Raw genomic sequence first — 19,039 nt, forward strand, 5'->3', positions numbered from 1 at the left:
TTGATCAACTTTGTCTCTTATTATATTTGCCAAATATAATTGGTTATATTTGTATTATTAATATTTAACACCTTACATGGAGTAGCTTGTCAACTAATAAGCAATTTTTCCTTGAGGATCAATAAAGTATATTCTATTCTATTTAACAGTTTCATTTTTTTCAATTGCATTGCACAGGTTATAGGTCACATTAAAGGTGGAAAGGTTGTGAAATTATTTGTCTTGCTGTCATTTATTTACATAAAGATTACCTGGCATTTAAACAAGGGTGTGTAGACTTTTTATATCCACTGTATATTAATTTAAAACAAAACTACCTAATATCAAAACATCTTGCAATGATTGAAACAGCAACAGATACTCTAATAAAATGACTTAACAGTAGCTTCACAATTGAATGATAGTACCTATCAGGAGTACACATGGACATGGATGTCAGTGGTTTCAATTCCACATTAAAACCAATAAAGTTTTATAACAGAGATTAGATGAACTTTAGCGCAATTTCTCTCTTCCACACAAAATTACACAGAGGCTCAAATATATACATACATCCTATTTGAGGAAAGTGCTTTCAATTCTTCTAGAGAAAAAATACTTATGGTATCCATCAACAATTTGTGGCTGCTTCCCTGACAGAGACCTTTAAAAAGCCCATATGCTGACAAAATCATGATTTCAAAATGGTAGCTGATAATCTATCATGGCGACTCTCTCTACTTCCTAAGCTTTTAAACTTTTAGCTTAAAAGCTTTTAGCTAAAATCTCTATTTAAGGAGAGCTCATTGCTCTCATTGATGCCAACAAAACTCATTGCAACAAAAAAAACCCTTTCTCCAGCAGGCTTTTAGCTAGTTTAAGTGATCAGCTGCAGATTATAGTCTTGAGTAAAAGATGCTGACTTTTGCAGATAAAGTTTGCAAATGACACAATCGCAGTTAATTATACCTTACCAACCTGTGCAACTAATGTTTTTTTTTGTTATTAATTGGTGGATGTTTATTCCATCTTGGTAAAACAATTGTTCAAATAAAACATTAAATGTTGGAAAAATGAATGACATTCATGTTTTTGATAAGTCTAGGTACTGTTGCTCTTTTAAATAAACCTTAATGTCCAAGAAATGAAACCTTTTTTCACCTAATGATTTATTCGGTATTAGCATTTTTAGTAGTTAGCCACTGTCACAGAGGCAATGGTATAAATCCTGTGGGGGAAAATGCATTCTGTATTGTGCTGCATAAACCTTTAAGTACATGGATGAGATATATTTATAGCACCATTGATTCAAGAATTACACAAGATAACACCTTGTTGGAGTAGCTCTGTTACATTCCTTATGGGTTTTTTTTGTTGTTTTTTTACATACTCTTTCCCTTATTTTCTGTTGAAAACCAGGCTTTCTGGAGTCTTTCCCTATGTTTTCAAATGCTATCCAGCAGGAAGAATTTTTGCTTGTACGTTTTAGTTTTGGGCAGTTGCAATGACGTGTAATTATAGCAGTAAAAGGCACTTCTTTTTACAACAGAGAAACAAATCGACAGCTCAAAAGCTTGAATACTACTTAAACTAAGACCCCAAATCTCAGATGAATTAAATAGATGATGAAGACACAGAGCAGGAGCAAAGTGGAGAGAAAGAGAAGGAGGAAATTCAAACAATCTTTTCTATTGATCATCACAGCTGGGGGGATGAGATCTCTGACAAATAAAATATATGAAGTTCAAATGCTGAAATGGACTCACACAGGGTGGAAATGCAGTGTTATGTGTTTTGCTGAGAAGTTGCTTTAGAATCACATCCCCGAATTCAGTGTTTTCTGCTTTTAACTATAAAAGCTGTCTGAGAATTGAAAAGAGGCAGTAAAAGGAAACGAGGTGAATTAGCTGTGCTGGTTAACAGCTGATGTAATCCACAAACATGCTGCTGGGAAAATCATCTCTGCAGCTCAGACATTGCTGTAACTTAGGTCCATATTTATCAACTTCCAGTAGTTTTAGGACTAGGCTTTTCCTTTTGATAGAACTGTTGGTTATTCTGAGCTATCTTGGAAGTTATGCTGCTGGACCACCTTGCCTCATAGTAAAATATCCTACTATTCTCCAGTTCTGCATTATATCTCCTTTTAACTTTATCTCAATGTTTTTGCTTTTCATGGAAGCTAAGCTCACCTGTTCTATTTGGCTGTCACGTTCCTGAAGGAAACTACCAGCTGAGCTACTGCTGCCACCTACTTTATGTTCCCTTGCTATAGCTGACACACATTTCTCTACCTATCTCTATTCATTCTTGTTCATACAGCAGTTGCAGAAGCTAAGTATGAGCAGGCTCTGTTTTCCACCCTTTAAATTTTACTACAAGCTCATATGCTTACAAGTGTTTCTCCAAGATCATTGCTTTTGTGTTTTATGCATCTCTATCTTCTCAAACCATCAGCCAGTCATAGCCAATGGCTGCTTCCATTGGCTATGATTATGAAAGATGGTCACTGAAAGTTTCTTGCTGTAAAAATACTGTGGGGTGACTGTGCAATACACTTAACCCCAAGTTGCTTACCAATCTGTGGTGTATGTGTGTGGGAATGGGTAAAGCTCTTTCAGTGGGTAAAATGAATGGAAAAGCGCTATACAAGTTTAGTTCATTTAACATTTAAAACAGGAGGTCTCCACTGTTGCTGCATGGATTCTCAGTATGAGGGATTGCTGCAAAGTTAACAACGCAATTGTTAACTTTGGATAGTTGTTTGCAACCCAAACAACTGTCACTACCTGCTTATTCTGAGAGATGAGTGCTTCAAAGTCAGTGATTCGAAGCAACCAACTGGGTTTCCTTAGAAAGCTCTTTCCCACCGATTTTGATTAGAAATTGAACTTAACTGGATGACCTATTAGCTGGTATGAAACTGTACATTTTATGTATATAAAATGTTTGATATGTCTTCCTTTTGAAGAGTGCCTTCAGAGAATATTTGAGTAAATAGGCACTATATAAATAAATTGAAATGCCTTATTAATTTAATGTCTCATTTTCTTAAAGTAGGGAATTACTTACAACACACAAGCGGTCATCAATGTATAACATCCATTTTTCAATTCACAGTTGAAATAAAATAGAACTAAATACTAAGGCTTGCTTTTAATCATCTGACTCCACTTCCTTCCTGAATATTGTTGTAATAAATGTGTTACGGGTTCTGTTACTAGATAGTTATCTAGTACAGTTCTTAAATAGATTAAAAAGTGCTGGGGAAAAAAATCCTATACTGATTACTTATTTGTCTATGACAATAATGCACCTAATTCCGCACATTTTCGTTGGGCTTTAAACATCTAATTTATAAGCTTTTTTCTATAGAAGCTTTGTTTAAGAAGCACCAAATTGGCAGAAGTAAAAATTGTCTTTACCAAAAAATAGTTTTGAAGGCAATAAAACCACAAATTTGTCACATTTTAAAAAGCTGTAAAAATTACTTTCTAATACTTTCAACCCTAGAAGACTTGTCACATTTATCTGAAAAAGTGTAAGATCAACAAGTTGTTAGTTTTACAGAAAATCTTGAAATAAGACTTGTGAATGTTAAATTACCACAAAATATACCAATGTGTGAAAAGTCTTTTTTTTTTCTTGCTGTCTTGCCTTAAAGGGTGTCTGCAAGTGGCTAATATGACACCAGAGCTGAAAAAGCCAACTAAATAGAATGCATCAGTAACAGTACTCAGCAGAGGTACAGCTCTCATTTGTGTAGCACCAGCAGAAGGAGATACACTGATTGGGAAAAACAGAAATGAGACTGAAAAAAACCCCCAAACAAACCTGAGATTACAGATAATACATATTATTGACACACACATGCCTCAACCAAAATATATGATTAAAAAAATGCTAGAGCACTGGTGTGTAAAAGACCGAATCCAACGAGTGGGTTACAGTTCATTTGTGCATGTCTTTGTTGATGCCTGCACATTTTCATATCTGCAAGACAGAGAAAGAACTGTTCTAGATTCTTTTTCCCACAGTTGATCTATCACAGCTTCCCTAGTTCAGTCTGTCAGTTTCATGGTGTAGCAGTCAGGTGGAGTGGTTCTAGGATTTTCTGTCCGTTTTCACTGACTTTGTGCTTCACTCAGCCCTTAGTTCTGATACTAGACGCTGGTGATTGACGCAAGGCAGGTAGTGGGCTTCTGTAGTTTCTCCTGTTGAGTGGTGGCAGTTTCTGAAATAGCATGGAAGGAAAAAGGAGGACCGCTGCCAGTTGTGGTGCTGAGGTGTCCAGGACTCAGGGCTACGTTTTGACGTCTGTTACTTTCAACTATTGAAGAGGTGTTTGATGCTAAGCTCTCTCTTGTTCTGAAAAGACAGACACAAAACATGAAAAGATGCCCCTAATGAGATTGGTAGCTATTTTGCCAGTACAACAAATTTGCAGTTTTAACAAGAGTTAATACGCAGTATATTTAAAGGGGTAGTAGTATGTGTTTTCTAGGCACAATCAAGTAACTGTGTTACCTTCAGTTGTTATGAAATTGCTATATGAATCAAGTATGACTTAAGACATTTAACTTCATAATTTAAATGTGCTTTAGTCTCTTAAAAATGTTCATTCTGAAACGGCACCTTCAGGAAGTCATCACAACATCACTAGTCTATTAAGCCTTTGACAACGTTTTTACCTGCGTTGCACTAAGAAGTGGCTTATAAATAGCTCATTAGATGCATAGTTCTACCCAGTGTTTGCTGGCTAGTCTGAAGGATTTGAGTGGGGGAGTCGAGGCTCTATATTGTTGAAGCCTGCATCTTGGAAACTGCAGCTCTGAGGAAGAGCTGCCTCTCAAAGGGAGCTACAGCCACCCAGGAGTTTTGCACAGTTGAATGGCTGTCATGTTCATTCAAAGATTCCTCAAACATGCATGAAACAATCAAGACAACATGCCAGGTATGTTTTAGATGATTATTACATGATGCTCAAAAATGTCGAGTTTACATAATAATATTCCTAAAAGGAAATTTAAAAAGACACAAAGATAGAGTGTAGAGGTGTGCCGATCGATCGGCCACCTATCATAATTGGCCGATTTCCGTGAAAAAGTGTATGATCGGTGATTGCATCACATTTATCTCACTTCGCAGCCTGCGTGTGTAGCAATCTCTTCTTTCCTTCACACTACGCAAGCGCACGACAACAAATCCTGTCATGTGGAACTATAATGCTCTGAGAGTGAATGGGGAAGTTTGCGTGTTGCGGCGGAAAATTACATCGGGAGTGAAGCACGTCAAAATGAATTAACACAACAAATCTAATATGGCATTTAAAAAACAAGCAAGTTTGGCTTTATCGAGGCTCGATGCAGGAAAAAAATAACATCCGGAGTGGCCAGATAGCAGGTAAAGTAGCGCACAACTACCAACACTCACCCGGATTAGCATGACGGTCAGAAAGCTAAACAAATAACCCGAAAAATAATTAAAGTCTTCGAACTGGCGGTGTATGACGCTGGGATCTGCTCTCGCTCTTGGACCAATGCTACGCACTATTGATAGTAATATTTCTTATTGCCAGATAATTTTTCCATTTTGCCAGATAACACAGTATCATTTCTACCTAAAACAAAAAATTAACAGCCATTCCAGGCAGTTTTAGGTGATCGGCAGTGATCGGCCTCATGGATGATCGATATCTGAATCGATAGCAAAAAACCTGTTCTAAGAGTCCTTAAAAGAGTGTGTATAAATCTGTTAGGAAAGGAGACTGCATAAAACTGTTTAATAAACTAACAGAAATAATATTAAAGTAATAAGGAATAGGGTTGATTTAGTAAATACTTTAACATTTGCAGACAAATGCAAAAAATATATTTAAAAAAATTCTGCAAGAAAGCATTAATACCAATGCTCTCACCGTGGTGAATTGAATCCACTGTCAACTGTAACAGAGCTGGAGTCCATACTGTCAAGTCTAGCAGAGTGGACTGAATGCTGGCTCTGGCGGGGCTCCGAATGGTTTCCTTGAACACCAGAGAAAGTAAGAGTTCTTTCAAATCTCATTTGTAAATCCCTTGCCTTCTCTCTCTCCAACAACCACTGCATGGTCCCTATTCCACATTCTTCCACCTCAGAAACACTTCCTTTAGGTTTTTCCCCTCCTTTTTGAACTTTAGTCCCTTCATCTTCAAGTTCCTCATCATCCGAGACATTGTAGTAGTCAAAAGAGTTCTCTGCAGCACTAGATGTGGCCTCCACTCCCTGTTTGGGAACAGACAAAGTTGTTATAAGTGGTTTAGGAGCATCAAATCCTTTGTGGGAATCAAGAGCGTCACAGGATGAAGATAGAGTAATGGAGGCAAGAACTGTAGGTTTCCTCAAGGAGCTATAGCCAGGCAGCGAGAGGTTGGGAGGCGGCTTGAAGAGCGTATCTTTACTAAAAATTTCCTTGTGTTTCTCCTGGCCAGCAGAGGCACTGTGGGATGGTTGTCCATTTGAAATTGCAGGGTCAGGGATAGACAGAGGTATTGGAGGTAGGCTTCCACCTTTAGGTCCAACATTTGACAAATCCTCATTTGAGGGGCTGGAAGTCTGTCTCTCTGTTTGCCTGTCAGTAATGTTTGCTATTAATCCACTGTGGCTGTTTTTGCCTTGAGTTCCTAATATAATTGTTGTTGTAAGAGCAATTTCAGAGTTACCAGTACACTGAAAATAATCCTCAGAGGGGTTGGAGGCAGATAGAGGTTTGGGTGAGTATGTTGGTAAACTGTCCTTGCTCTTAATCTTCTCATAATTTCTGGCACCATCCAAACCAGCAGAATCGGCTGCAATCTTAGATGAAGGTGGTGTGGTTCGAGTGTAGTGAGATGAGCTTTGATTAGCTCGTAGAGTGCAATCATCAGTAAAATAATGACTGCGGTCATCATAATAGTCAGGTGGTGGTCCAATCAAGCCAGCATCTAGCTGCCCTTTAGAATTGTCCATAGATCTAGAACGTTCCTTAGCCTTGCTACTGCGTTCATTTCTTGATTTTCTCTCCTGAGTGTGAGAGTGTGAGCGGTGGACTTTGGAATAATGAGTTGATGGACCATGGCTTGGCTCAGGGAAAGGCATTTCCATGCGGCGCTTGGCTAGCTCCCCAGATACATCCCATTCTGGGGTGACAGGCAAATGAGATGAGTCAAGGATGTTGGGAATGCTGTGTGCAAGGTGATGTCGAGCTCGTTGACGCTCCACAGCCAGAGCTTGCTCTCTTGGTGATCGTGCAAGTGAGGAAGAGTAACCTCTATAATCTTTGTCAGCTAGCTCTAAATGGGTACCATCAGTTGTTTCAAAGCGGAATGCCCTTGTCTTACTCTGTGAGCGACTAAGTTTGGATTGAGATTGCTTTCTGTGCCTACTCCCACTTCTTCTACTTCTGGAGCTCTGATGTGCTGATGATGCTTTGCTCCTCTGAGTGCGTTCTTCTTCAAGTCTTTTCATAACTGCTGTATGTCGGGCCAGATTTTCCACCGTAAGGTCAGGGTTGATTCTACGTATAATTTCCATTTCTACGTGACGGGGCAAGTGGTTGGGTTCCTCTTCGTCATGGAGTGGCCACTCCTCAGGGGGAAACTGTGCAGAGAAGGTAGCCAACTGCTTGGCCTTATCCTTCTTAAAACTCAGACGAAACAACTTCAAACCAAACTTTCTCCCACCTGTAGCACTGCCCAGCGTTTGTTTGTCTAGATCCCCAGATCCTCCTCCTCCAACAGGCCCTCCTCGGTGCTTGATGAGGGTGTCTGTCTTAAACGGAATTCCCAGGGAACTACGGTTCTTTTCTGAGTTGCCAGCTGCTTGCTGAGAAGGTGTTTGTGGGGAGTACTGTGATGAGTATGCGTCTCTGTGTTCTTTCGGAGACCGTCGCTGAAGTGTAGTGTGGTGGCTGGGTGGATCATCTGCACGATAACCACTGCTGTAAAAAAAATCATCACCTCCTGCACAGTGGCTTTGGTTGGACTTTGTGTGTGTGCAATCTAGAAACCCCCCTGAATTGGATGGTGTTATGGTTCCAGAAAGAGGAGAGATGCATTGAGTTTGCTGATGCCGCTGTTGTTTCTGATGCTGGTATCTGTCAGATGTTCGCTCATCTAAATGGTACCACTTTGAGCTAGTTCGAATAAGACTTGGGGTGATAAAGTAGGTTTGAGGAGTTACAATGAAATATCCATCGGGTGTTGGGTAAATTTTACGCTCCCGGACCAGTAAGCTAAGTGTGTGGTGCAGGGCTTCCTCTGTTGGTGTAGGAACACCTAAGAAAATATCAGAAAAGTTACAGAATTAACAAATATATTTTAAATTCATTAAAAGACCCAATACAACCAACAACATTGCTACGCAATAAAATATTTTCCATTTCCTCAACTCTTGATGAATTTGTACAAGGATTTCCCCTTGTGCATTATAGGTCTGACAGGCCACCAGAATATACTTGCCCCTACACTGTCCACACCACTTCATGTTAGCCTCACACACTGTTGCCTGGTAATACACCTCCAAGCTTTTGTACCTTGGTGCATACCACCTGTGCCACCATTCATTTTATTAATTTTATTTAATTTATTTTAACAGTACTTTTTTACATTATTACCCTCACATTTCTGCAGATATATAAGGGTATCTTTTCATGGGACAACACTGACAAAATGACAAAATGAAAAGTAGTCTGTGTGCAGCTTATATAACAGTGTAAATTTATTCTTCTGGCAAAATAACTCTATATACAGCCATTAATGTCTAAACCACCAGCAACAAAAGTGAGTACACCCCTAAAGGACGACACCTCTAAATGTCCAAACTGAGCACTGCTTGTCATTTTTCCTCCAAAATGTCAAATGACTAGTTAGTGTTACTAGGTCTTATGTGTGCATAGGGAGCAGGTGTGTTAAATTTTGTAGTACAGCTCTCCAGCTCTCACACTCTCTCATACTGATAGGTGAAAGTTCCAGCATGGCGCCTCATGGTAAAGAACTCTCTGATAATCTTAAAAGATGAATTGGTGTGCTACATGAAGATGGCCAAGGCTACAAGAGGATTGATAACACCCTGGAACTGAGTTGCAGCTTTCTAAAAGAGGAGGGTCAAACTCAGAACAGACGTCGAGTTGGTCGTCCAAAGAAGCTGAGTGCATGTGCTCAGCATCACATCCAAATGCTGTCTTTGAAAGACAGGCGTAGAAGTGTCGTCAGCATTGCTGCAGAGATTGAAGAGGTGGGAGGTCAGCTTATCAGTACTCAGACCAAATGCCACACTCTACATCAGATTAGTATGCATGGCTGTCACCCAAGAAGGAAACCTCTTCTGAAGTCTGTACTCAAGAAAGCCCTCAAACAGTTTGCTGAAGACATGTCAACAAAGGACATGGAATACTGGAACCAGGTCCTATGGTCTGACGAGACCAAGATCAGTTTTTTTTGGTTCAGATGGTCTCCAGCATGTGTGGCAGCTGTCAGGTGAGAAGTACAAAGATAAGTGTGTGATGCCTACAATTAAGCGTGGTGAGAATGCCATGGTCTGGGGCTGCATAAGTGCAGCAGGTGCACTCATGGTGCACTATATTTCATTAACTCCAATATGTACTGTGAACGACTGGAGCACTCCGTCTGGAAACTGGATCACAGGGCAGCGTTCCAGCATGATAACGACCCCAAACACACCTCTGAGATGACCACTGCTTTATTGAAGAGGCTGAAGGTGAACCAAGCATATCTCCAGACCTAAACCCAAAAGAACATCTTTGGGACATCCTCAAGAGGAAGATGGAGGAGCACCAAGTCTTGAATATCTGCCACCTCCATGATGTCATAACGGAGGACTGGAAAAGCATTCAGTAACATCCTGTGAATCTCTGGTAAACTCCAAGCCCAGGAGAATTAAGGTAGTTTTGGTAAATAATACTGGCCACATAAAATATTGACACTTAAGGAACTTTCACTAAGGGGTGTTCTCACTTTTGATGCAGATAGTTTAGATATTAATGGCTGTATATAGTGTTATTTTGAGGGAAGAATAAATTTACACTGTTATATAAACTGCATACAGACTGCTTTTCATTGTGTCAAAGTGTCATTTTGTTAGTGTTGTCGCACAAAAAGATATACTTAAATATCTGCAGAAATGTGAGGGGTGTACTCACTTTTGTGACACACTGTAATATATATATATATATATATATATATATATATATATATATATATATATATATATATACAGTATATATACACTGCCTGGCCAAAAAAAAAGTCACCACCTGGATTTAACTAAGCAAATAGGTACAAGCCTCCTATTGGATAAGTACTGCATAGGCGATTATCTTTCAGCTGGCAACAAGTTATTTAACCCCAGCTGATGCAATGAGTAACTCCTCATTTCTTAAACAACCATGGCAAAAGACACATCCTGTGGTCGTGGAAAAGACGTTAGTCTGTTTAAGAAGGGTCAAATCATTGGCATGCATCAACCAGAGAAAACATCTAAGGAGATTGCAGAAACTACTAGAATTGGGTTAAGAACTGTCCAACGCATCATTAAAAACTGGAAGGATGGTGGGGAACCATCGTCTTCCAGGAAGAAATGTGGTCGGAAAAAAATCCTGAATGATCGTGATCGGCGATTACTTAAACATTTGGTCAAATGAAATCGAAGAAAAACAACAGCAGAACTCAGGAGTATGTTTAATTGTGAACGCAAAAGCATTTCCACACGCACAATGCGAAGGGAACTCAAGGGGTTGGGATTGAACAGCTGTGTAGCCGTAAGAAAACCTCTAATCAGTAAGGCTAACCAGAAAAAAAGGCTTCAGTTTGCTAGGGAGCATAAAGATTGGACTCTGGAGGAATGGAAGAGGGTCATGTGGTCTGATGAGTCCAGATTTACCCTGTTCCAGAGTGATGGGCGCATCAGGGTAAGAAGAGAGGCAGGTGAAGTGATGCACCCATCATGCCTAGTGCCTACTGTACAAGCCTGTGGGGGCAGTGCTATGATCTGGGGTTGCTGCAGTTGGTCAGGTCTAGGTTCAGCAACATTGTGTGCCCAAAGAATGAGGTCAGCTGACTACCTGAATATACTGAATGACCAGGTTATTCCACCAATGGATTTTGTCTTCCCAAATGGAACGGGCATATTCCAAGATGACAATGCCAGGATTCATTGGGCTCACATTGTGAAAGAGTGGTTCAGGGAGCATGAGACATCTTTTTCACACATGGATTGGCCACCACAGAGTCCAGGCCTTAACCCCACTGAGAATCTTTGGGATGTGCTGGAGAAGGCTTTGTGCAGTGGTCAGACTCTCCCATCATCAATACAAGATCTTGGTGAAAGATTAATGCAACACTGGATGGAAATAAATCTTGTGACACTGCAGAAGCTTATTGAAACAATGCCACAGCGAATGCGGGCTGTAATCAAAGCTAAAGGCGGTCCAACAAAATATTAGAGTGTGAATATTGGTGGCGACTTTTTTTTTGGCCAGGCAGTGTATATACAGTACAGACCAAAAGTTTGGACACACTTTCTCATTGGATTCAATGAGAAAGTGTGTCCAAACCTTTGGTCTGTACTGTATATATATATTAGTGACGTGCGGTGAGGTTCACAGCTGTTGAGGCACTGACTTAATCATAATCATATTTACAAATATAGGCCCCCTGCATTTTATTGCTTACATAAGGAAGTTTTGCGCATGCGGACAACGCTGGAGGGCAAAAAGACTATTCTTTTACATAGAAGAATGTAAAAGAATACATTAAAATAATGTATTCTTTTAAAATAAGAATAAAATAATTCCGTTAACTCAATCAAACTTGGACATGCAGATATTATTAATTTCGTGCTCCACAGCAAAGGGAAAAACCCTTAAAGTACAACTCGAAACCACTTCTTTCTCGCCCTCTGTTTCAGCACAGCTACACACAGACTCGTTGCCATATCAACTTACAACAACGCCACAAAAAAAAACACTCTAATATTTCTCACACAAAGAGCAGAACATTCAGTCTGTTGCAGTAGTATGGTTTTAGGCTTAATGTTTATTTTGCGATTATTAAAAAGTAATTGCTGTGATAAGAAGAGAAAACTATAAATATATCGCTGCACTTGACTTTACTGTATGGCTAGCTCACTTTTACTGTCTCACTCTGCAGTTGTGGAGTCACAATGTCTGGGATCATGAGCGCCCCCTGCCATGACACAAGAGAACTGCATGCCTCACCTCGAATCTGTTCTCTGCCATTTATGATCGCTCCTCAGCACATTACATACACAGCTGGTGACAAAAAAACACTGCATAAGCGAAATTATGGAAAATCAGTTCATACATTAAATGTTTTTTAGCCATTTTATTGGCAGCGTACAGACAGGAGGAACATGCTCTCATAGAATGGCAGCCAGTGAACTTAGCGAGAGGTTGATCAATCCCAGGTGAGGCTTAGGTCATATTTATATTGCTATTTTCACCCGGTTGTTTGTACTGTAAAGTTACTATTTTTCATTTAGCTTAACCAATTTTGATTTTGTTTTCTTCAAAATCGCAAAATTTTCTTATTTTCCCATTCAAATGCTTGGAAGCGCAGCTGGTGAAGCAGCAGCGACCTCAGCCTCACCTGGGATTGATCAACCTCTCGCTAAGTTCACTGGCTGCCATTCTATGAGAGCATTTTCCTCCTGTCTGTATGTCGCCAATAAAATGGTTAAAATACATTTAATGTATGAACTGATTTTTCATAATTTAGCTTATGTACAGTACAGACCAAAAGTTTGGACACACCTTTTAATTCAATGAGTTTCCTTTATTTTCATGGCTATTGACATTGTAGATTCACACTGAAGGCATCAAAACTATGAATAACACATGTGGAAATATGCACTAAACAAAAAAGTGTAAAACAACTGAAAATACCCCTTATATTCTAGTTTCTTCAAAGTAGCAACCTTTTGCTGTGATTACTGCTTTGCACACACTCTGCATTTTCTTGATGAGCTTCAAGAGGTAGTCACCTGAAATGGTTTTCACTTCATAGGTGTGCCTTGTCAAGTTAATAAGTGGGATTTCTTGCCTTATAAATAGTCATGAAAATAAAGAAAACCCATTGAATTAGAAAGGTGTGTCCAAACTTTTGGTCTGTACTGTATATAATGTGCAGTGTTTTTTTTGTCACCAACTGTGCATGTAATGTGCTGAGGAGCGATCATAAATGGCAGAGAACAGATTCGAGGTGAGGCATGCAGTTCTCTTGCCTCATGGCAGGGGGAGCTCAAGATCCCAGACATTGTAACTCCACAACTGCAGAGTAAGAGACAGTACTAACGAGCTAGACAAACAGTAAAGTGAAGTGCAGCGATATATTTATAGTTTTCTCATATTACCACAGCAATTACTTATTAATAATCGCAAAATAAACATTAAGCCTAAATCCATACTACTGCAACAGACTGAATGTTCTGCTCTTTGTTTGGGAAATATTTTAGTGTTTTATTAGGGCCGTTGTTGTCAGTTGGCATGGCAACGAGTCTGCATAGAGTGGCCAAAGATATATATCATTGGCGAGAAAGACGTGGTTTTGAGTTGTGCTTCAACGGTTTTCCCTTTGCTGTGGAGCACAGCACGAAATTAACAATATCTAAATTTCCAAGTTTCATTGAGTTAACAGAATTATTCTACCGTGGCAGCGCGGCTATGGATGGCATATATATATATATATATATATATATATATATATATATATATATATATATATATATATATATATACTGTATATACAAATACCAACACATTCTCACTCCCGACTCGTCATATATTGACGAGTTGGGACGATTTCTGACCATGCATCGCATATTGACGCGAAGGGTACTCCCCTTCGCGTCAATATGCGACGACTTGGGCAGGGTCCTTCAGCGTCACATGTTGACGATTTGGGAAGGTTACGTGTTTTACGTGGATTATTAACGCGAAGGGTTCTCGCAACCGCTGCCGAACCTTCAAAACCCGACGATTTGGTTAGGTTTAGGGCAAAAATTACGGTAAGGCATAGGGTAAAACCCCTTACGTCACATATTGACGCGAAAGTGGTACCCCGCGCGTCAATATGTGATGAGGACGGACCATCCCATGCGTCAATATATGACGACTTGGGAGTGAGAATGGGTTGCAAATACACATACATAAGCATGTATATATGTGCATTTGTAAGATAATTTGTAAGAGAGAGGTGTTATGCTATGTATGCTCAGGATTGGGAATTAAATTAGAAGATCTATGGCTGTCTTTCGATAGACAGCTGTGCTTGCAATGAATCTATCAATGAATGGAATTTTAATACATTTCTAAATGTTTTACAAAGTTAAAATTTTCATCAATCAAGTTAATGTTTGTTATCCATTGTTTTGTTGATTTTTCTATAAAGTAAAATGACTGAACATTCTAGAAGATTTGGTTCCATATTTTTGCTGTTTATGCCTTAACCAAGTGTAAATTGAATAATCAAGATAGATGCCAGTGAATTGTGTTGGCTGGCTCTTGTGTTACCTGGAAAACATGTCTGCAGGTGTTCTGTTAGAGCCTCTTGAGTGACAGTCTTGTGGGCAGAATTCATAGCAGAGACAGCCAATAATAAAACTTCTCCCAGTGGGATGAACTGCGACTGGCTTATAGGGGACATACTGATGGGAGAGACATCACCTGGAAAGGGAGCCACGTCATTAATTTTGAGTGACTAAGATTAACAAAATTAGGTACAAAGTATTCTTTTTTTCTGTCCCAAAATGTAAATATTACGAGACTGTGACATGCCCCTGACTTTTAAATACATCAATATTTGAGGCATGTTGCATACTACCTATTGCGAAAAAAACTTTAAACTTGACCTTTCTGCTTTGACTTACTTAGGAAAAAGGAACTTTGCTTTTCACAAAAACCAGATGTGAAAGCACACAGCTGTGAGACGTGTTTTCTCTCCGTATAAGTTGCTGACAAAATGGAGCGTTGTACAAAGTGTGTCTCATGGTGAAGATATAAAAAGCATGCTTTAACCGTGTAAGATCGCTCTCAGACTCTGGGAGCCTTCAAGGACCTGTTTTGAGCTTCTTGAATAAATTAAGACAAAATGTACATTTCTGTTGTCTGATTGATCAGTTCTTAATAGAGAACTTCCATGACATAACCTTAATATATTTGTAATTTCATCATTATATGTAGTATGTGTTGTGACATACTCCAGTGAGACTTGCTTGTAACCACTTTTATGTTCCTGAGGTGCTAATATAAAACTGATTTTTACATTTTTGTAAAAGTTGCATATTGTAGCTTCAAGTGAAAACTTGGCAATTTTTAAATTTATTTCCAAACACGCAGTTTTCAAAACTGAGAATTATTAGACCCTCACAGAAAAATAAACAAACAGTGAACACAGGCCCCAAAAATTGACTGGAAAGGAAAACAATGTAGCATTTAACTGAGAATTATAATTTCAGAACATGATAATGCAATGTGTAAAAAATATATTAAAACAAGTGTGGTTCAGCATTTCTTGGTCTGAAATCAATACTTGTATTGGAGGAATGACCTCTCCTACCAACAGGGGGGGCATATATGGGGGGAAAAGTTAGGAAAATTCCAAGGGTCCTTGACCAACAGGGGGCCCTCCCACAAAAACGTTGTTTTTTTTTCTTATAGAAATAGAAAAAAAATGGGGACTAGGCCTGTCACCATAACAAATTTTGCTGAACGATTAATTGTCTCAAAAAATTATTGCGATAAACGATAATATTGTTTGAAGACCTTTTAACACTGATGTAATGGAAATGACGTAATAATGCATGCGATTTCCTGCCAAAGATAGATACACTTTATTTTCAAAAGAGCACTAAACACTGGAACTGATAAACAAAATAAACAAAACAACCAAAAACAAAAAGGATTCTCAGTCTCCATTAACAAAAAATGCACTTGAAAAAAAACTAAACAACATAAAGCCAAAGTGGAAATAAATACTGCATTCAACCAAAAGAGTGCAGATTATGAAGTCTGTATATTATGTTGCCCTTCAGTAATCATTAGATTTAAATAGAGAAGATGGGCACATCGACTACCTGATGCAATATTTCACACTACATGATTTTTTGCTGCTATTTTTCCCCTTACAACAATCTTAAAACGTTGGTCTTCCTAAGATTGTGTGGTGTGTTACGGTAGATCTTAGTTCCCGCTCCGATCTAAATCAGGGTTTTTCCCCGACTGGGAGCTTAACTACACCTGTTGAATGCGACAGGTAGCCAATCAGAAAGCGCGGATTCTCCTCCGCGCTTTCTGAGGGGAAATTACGTCGGGGAATCTCAAACAGCTGACACGGCGCTACCCGAAGTCCAGCGGACATTGGAGATGATATGTGGAAACAACATTAATGTTTATTCAACATGCAAAGAATATAGAAATGACAAGGGGAGGAGTTGGAGCGAAATTGCTACCGCAGTTGATAAACCCGGTAACTTTTCAGCTGTTCTTCATTAACGTGACGTAAATAGGTTATAATGATTTTCATTCAGTCAGGACTGACACTAGCCACATGCATTGCAGGTAGATTGTAGTAAAGCATTGATTAATGCCTGGTTTTAAAATTAGTTCACTGGACTTGTAGCCATTATTTTGTGCCCATTGTTGGACACCACAGGCAGGATCGAACCCGATCGACCCGTTATATCTAGGATTTCTGTCGACTAATGTGTGGTCTGTCAGGTTTTGAAAATGGGCCGACAATCGGCCGACAGCTCTAAGATCATGTCATGTGCACTGGGCTTTCCACTAAGGAAATGAGGAAGGTGGGGTCAGTGGAGAGCACCGGAGTTTAGCCTTTTTTCGTTCAGTGTCATCAACAGAAAGAAAAAAAGGTCAGAAGAGACGATAATGCCGATAATTAAAATGAAGTCGGTAGTTTTAATTTATCGTACGATTAATTGATTTATCGTTTATCGCGACAGGCCTAATGGGGACCTGTCAATTACAAGACCCTCCTGGTTCTGATTGGTTGTTTTTGGTCAGAATGGTCCATTATTTTAGACAGCACTAGCAGCTCAGGGAGGAGGTAGAGATTGATCTTTTCACAGATTATCTGTTTCATAGCAAACTGTCGTGAAATGGTGGCAGCTTTAACAAATATGAAAATTTATTTATTTTTTCAAATTAAAGTTATATTCTGCAGCTTGAACAAAATGCAACAATATAGGATTTTTTGAGAAGTCTGGATTGCTTCATGTATATTTTGCACATTGCCTGTGACTGTTGGGGTGAGACATTTCACAGAGCAAAAACTACTAATAAAAAAAATTAAGCAACCTTTTTGCATACAGTATGTGGACTGTTGCATGTAAAATTTGCTAGTGTATGTTGTACTAGTATCAGTATTGGACCAACGAAAACAAGGCAGTTGCAAGCCTTTAAAATTGTGACGCTTTATATGGGTCAGATATACTTAAAAAATTGTAACAGCAGCTGCAAAAGGGGAGCCCAATTTAATTTTTTGTCAATGTGCCCAAGATTTCTTGCGGTGCCCCTGCCTACCAACTTGCCTAAAATAAGGAATATGACCTATGTACTATGAGATCCTGCAGGGTAGTCTGAGGCTGCTATCTTTTCAAAAATTCTAGCTAAATCAGATCCAAATAGCTGCCCAATACATTCTCTAAATGCATTGATTTCAACATATAAAAACAATTGTCATTTTACAAGTATGTGTGAGCAGTTTTTGTTTGACGTTGTGCATGAAATCCTGCAATGCCATTAAAATAGTTAATTAGTCTTCCTTAAGAATTAAGAAAATATGTCTGAATTGACCTGAATAAACAACCCAGGAGAGTGTGTAGGCCTTACCCAAGCATTTGATGGTGAAGCCCCGCGGAGGGTTAAGAGATCTCCGCATCCATCCCTCTCTTAGCACCTCCAGATGGTCCTCTTTTCCCTGGATCAGTAGCACGTGTTCGTCTATCCATCCCAGGAAGAAGATCTCCGACACAGCTTCAGTAATCCGCTGGTTCCATATATGCTGCTGAGAGTTTTCTGCTTTAAAATCGGCAAAAATCTCATAACCAGTGTGGTGTCTCGGAAGCTCGTCGCTCTCTGACACACCAGCTGCAGCTGATGCCTCAGCACCTCCATCTCTGGCCAGTACAATAGCCAGAGAATGGGGAGCAATCTGCAGGAAAGATTCCATTGACAGTACGGCCTTCTAGCTGATTATTGACTCGATTATAGCCATCCCTTTTGTTAATTTCAAACACATTTAGATAAGCTGGAAAGCAAAAACTCCAAATTTGCCGGCAATGCGGCTAAGCTCTGCAGTAACCGCATTGCCCACAATTATTTTAAAAAACGGTGCTTGCCTAAAATCTGCCTTTTTAAGGTTACATAAAAGTCATTTCTGGTCCCACTCTGAGCGCAGCCTGTCAGGCCGTGAACGTGTGTTCAGTGAAGAACTGCTTTCGAACGCAAACACGACATGACATTGGCACATATACCAAACAGGCTCATTGTTAGGTCACAAACTAGCTAGCTAAATGCTAACGTGATGGTAGTTCACCCAGGCAACAGATGCGCGAGCTGCCCTCCACAGCAGCCAGTGGTGTGGGACGCCTCTTTGTTCTACCCCTCGTGAGGTGCAAAGCAGCCAGATGTCCAGTCGCTGTGCAGCAAAGTCCTCCTCTGGCGACCGGGCAGCTTCAAGACCGACACCATAGCTGGATGCAGGAGTCTCATCCAGACACAACGAAAGCAAACGTCATTACGAAGCTGCGTCACCACAGCGTCATCTCAGAGTATGTGAATCCTACTACGATTTGTAAAGAAAAATATGTATAATTTCGCTGTCATACTATAAGATATTAGATTAAAATATAATTTCTTGGTATTTTACATTCTACTTGTTGTAGATTATGTATCGTTTAGATCAGGGATACCTGCAACTGTTAAAATACCTGTGCGTGCGTAATACTGGATTTGTAATCCGTGTAAGCATTTTTGTGTGTAACTATGGAT

The 19,039-nt window shown here is 39.5% G+C and overlaps 1 protein-coding gene across 2 annotated transcripts; it reads right to left on the reverse strand.

Moving 5' to 3' along the window:
* Window positions 1–213: 213 nt before the first annotated feature.
* Window positions 214–18,789, reverse strand: LOC116714393 (storkhead-box protein 2-like). Of its 2 annotated transcripts, XM_032554939.1 has the most exons (4): window positions 17,879–18,789; window positions 14,543–14,695; window positions 5,897–8,270; window positions 214–4,347 (listed from the first exon to the last, which is right to left on the reverse strand). In XM_032554939.1, exons 1-4 carry the CDS (start codon window positions 18,216–18,218, stop codon window positions 4,143–4,145), a joined length of 3,072 nt encoding a protein of 1,023 aa, XP_032410830.1. In that variant the 5' UTR covers window positions 18,219–18,789; the 3' UTR covers window positions 214–4,142. The 2 variants fall into 2 exon arrangements, with proteins under 2 accessions (XP_032410830.1, XP_032410831.1); XM_032554940.1 differs by lacking the exon at window positions 14,543–14,695.
* Window positions 18,790–19,039: the final 250 nt, after the last annotated feature.

Source organism: Xiphophorus hellerii, chromosome 23 (assembly GCF_003331165.1).
Source record: "Xiphophorus hellerii strain 12219 chromosome 23, Xiphophorus_hellerii-4.1, whole genome shotgun sequence".
NCBI classification, from domain to species: domain Eukaryota; kingdom Metazoa; phylum Chordata; class Actinopteri; order Cyprinodontiformes; family Poeciliidae; genus Xiphophorus; species Xiphophorus hellerii.

Excerpts from the sequence above, each read along its gene's own strand:
- LOC116714393 (XM_032554939.1), bottom strand. The coding sequence starts at position 18,218 with ATGGAATCTTTCCTGCAGATTGCTCCCCATTCTCTGGCTATTGTACTG. Across the intron at positions 14,696-17,878 it reads CTTCACCATCAAATGCTTGG|GTGATGTCTCTCCCATCAGT; the intron begins GTAAGGCCTACA and ends CTCCCTTTCCAG. Across the intron at positions 4,348-5,896 it reads AGTGGATTCAATTCACCACG|AACAAGAGAGAGCTTAGCAT; the intron begins GTGAGAGCATTG and ends CTGTCTTTTCAG.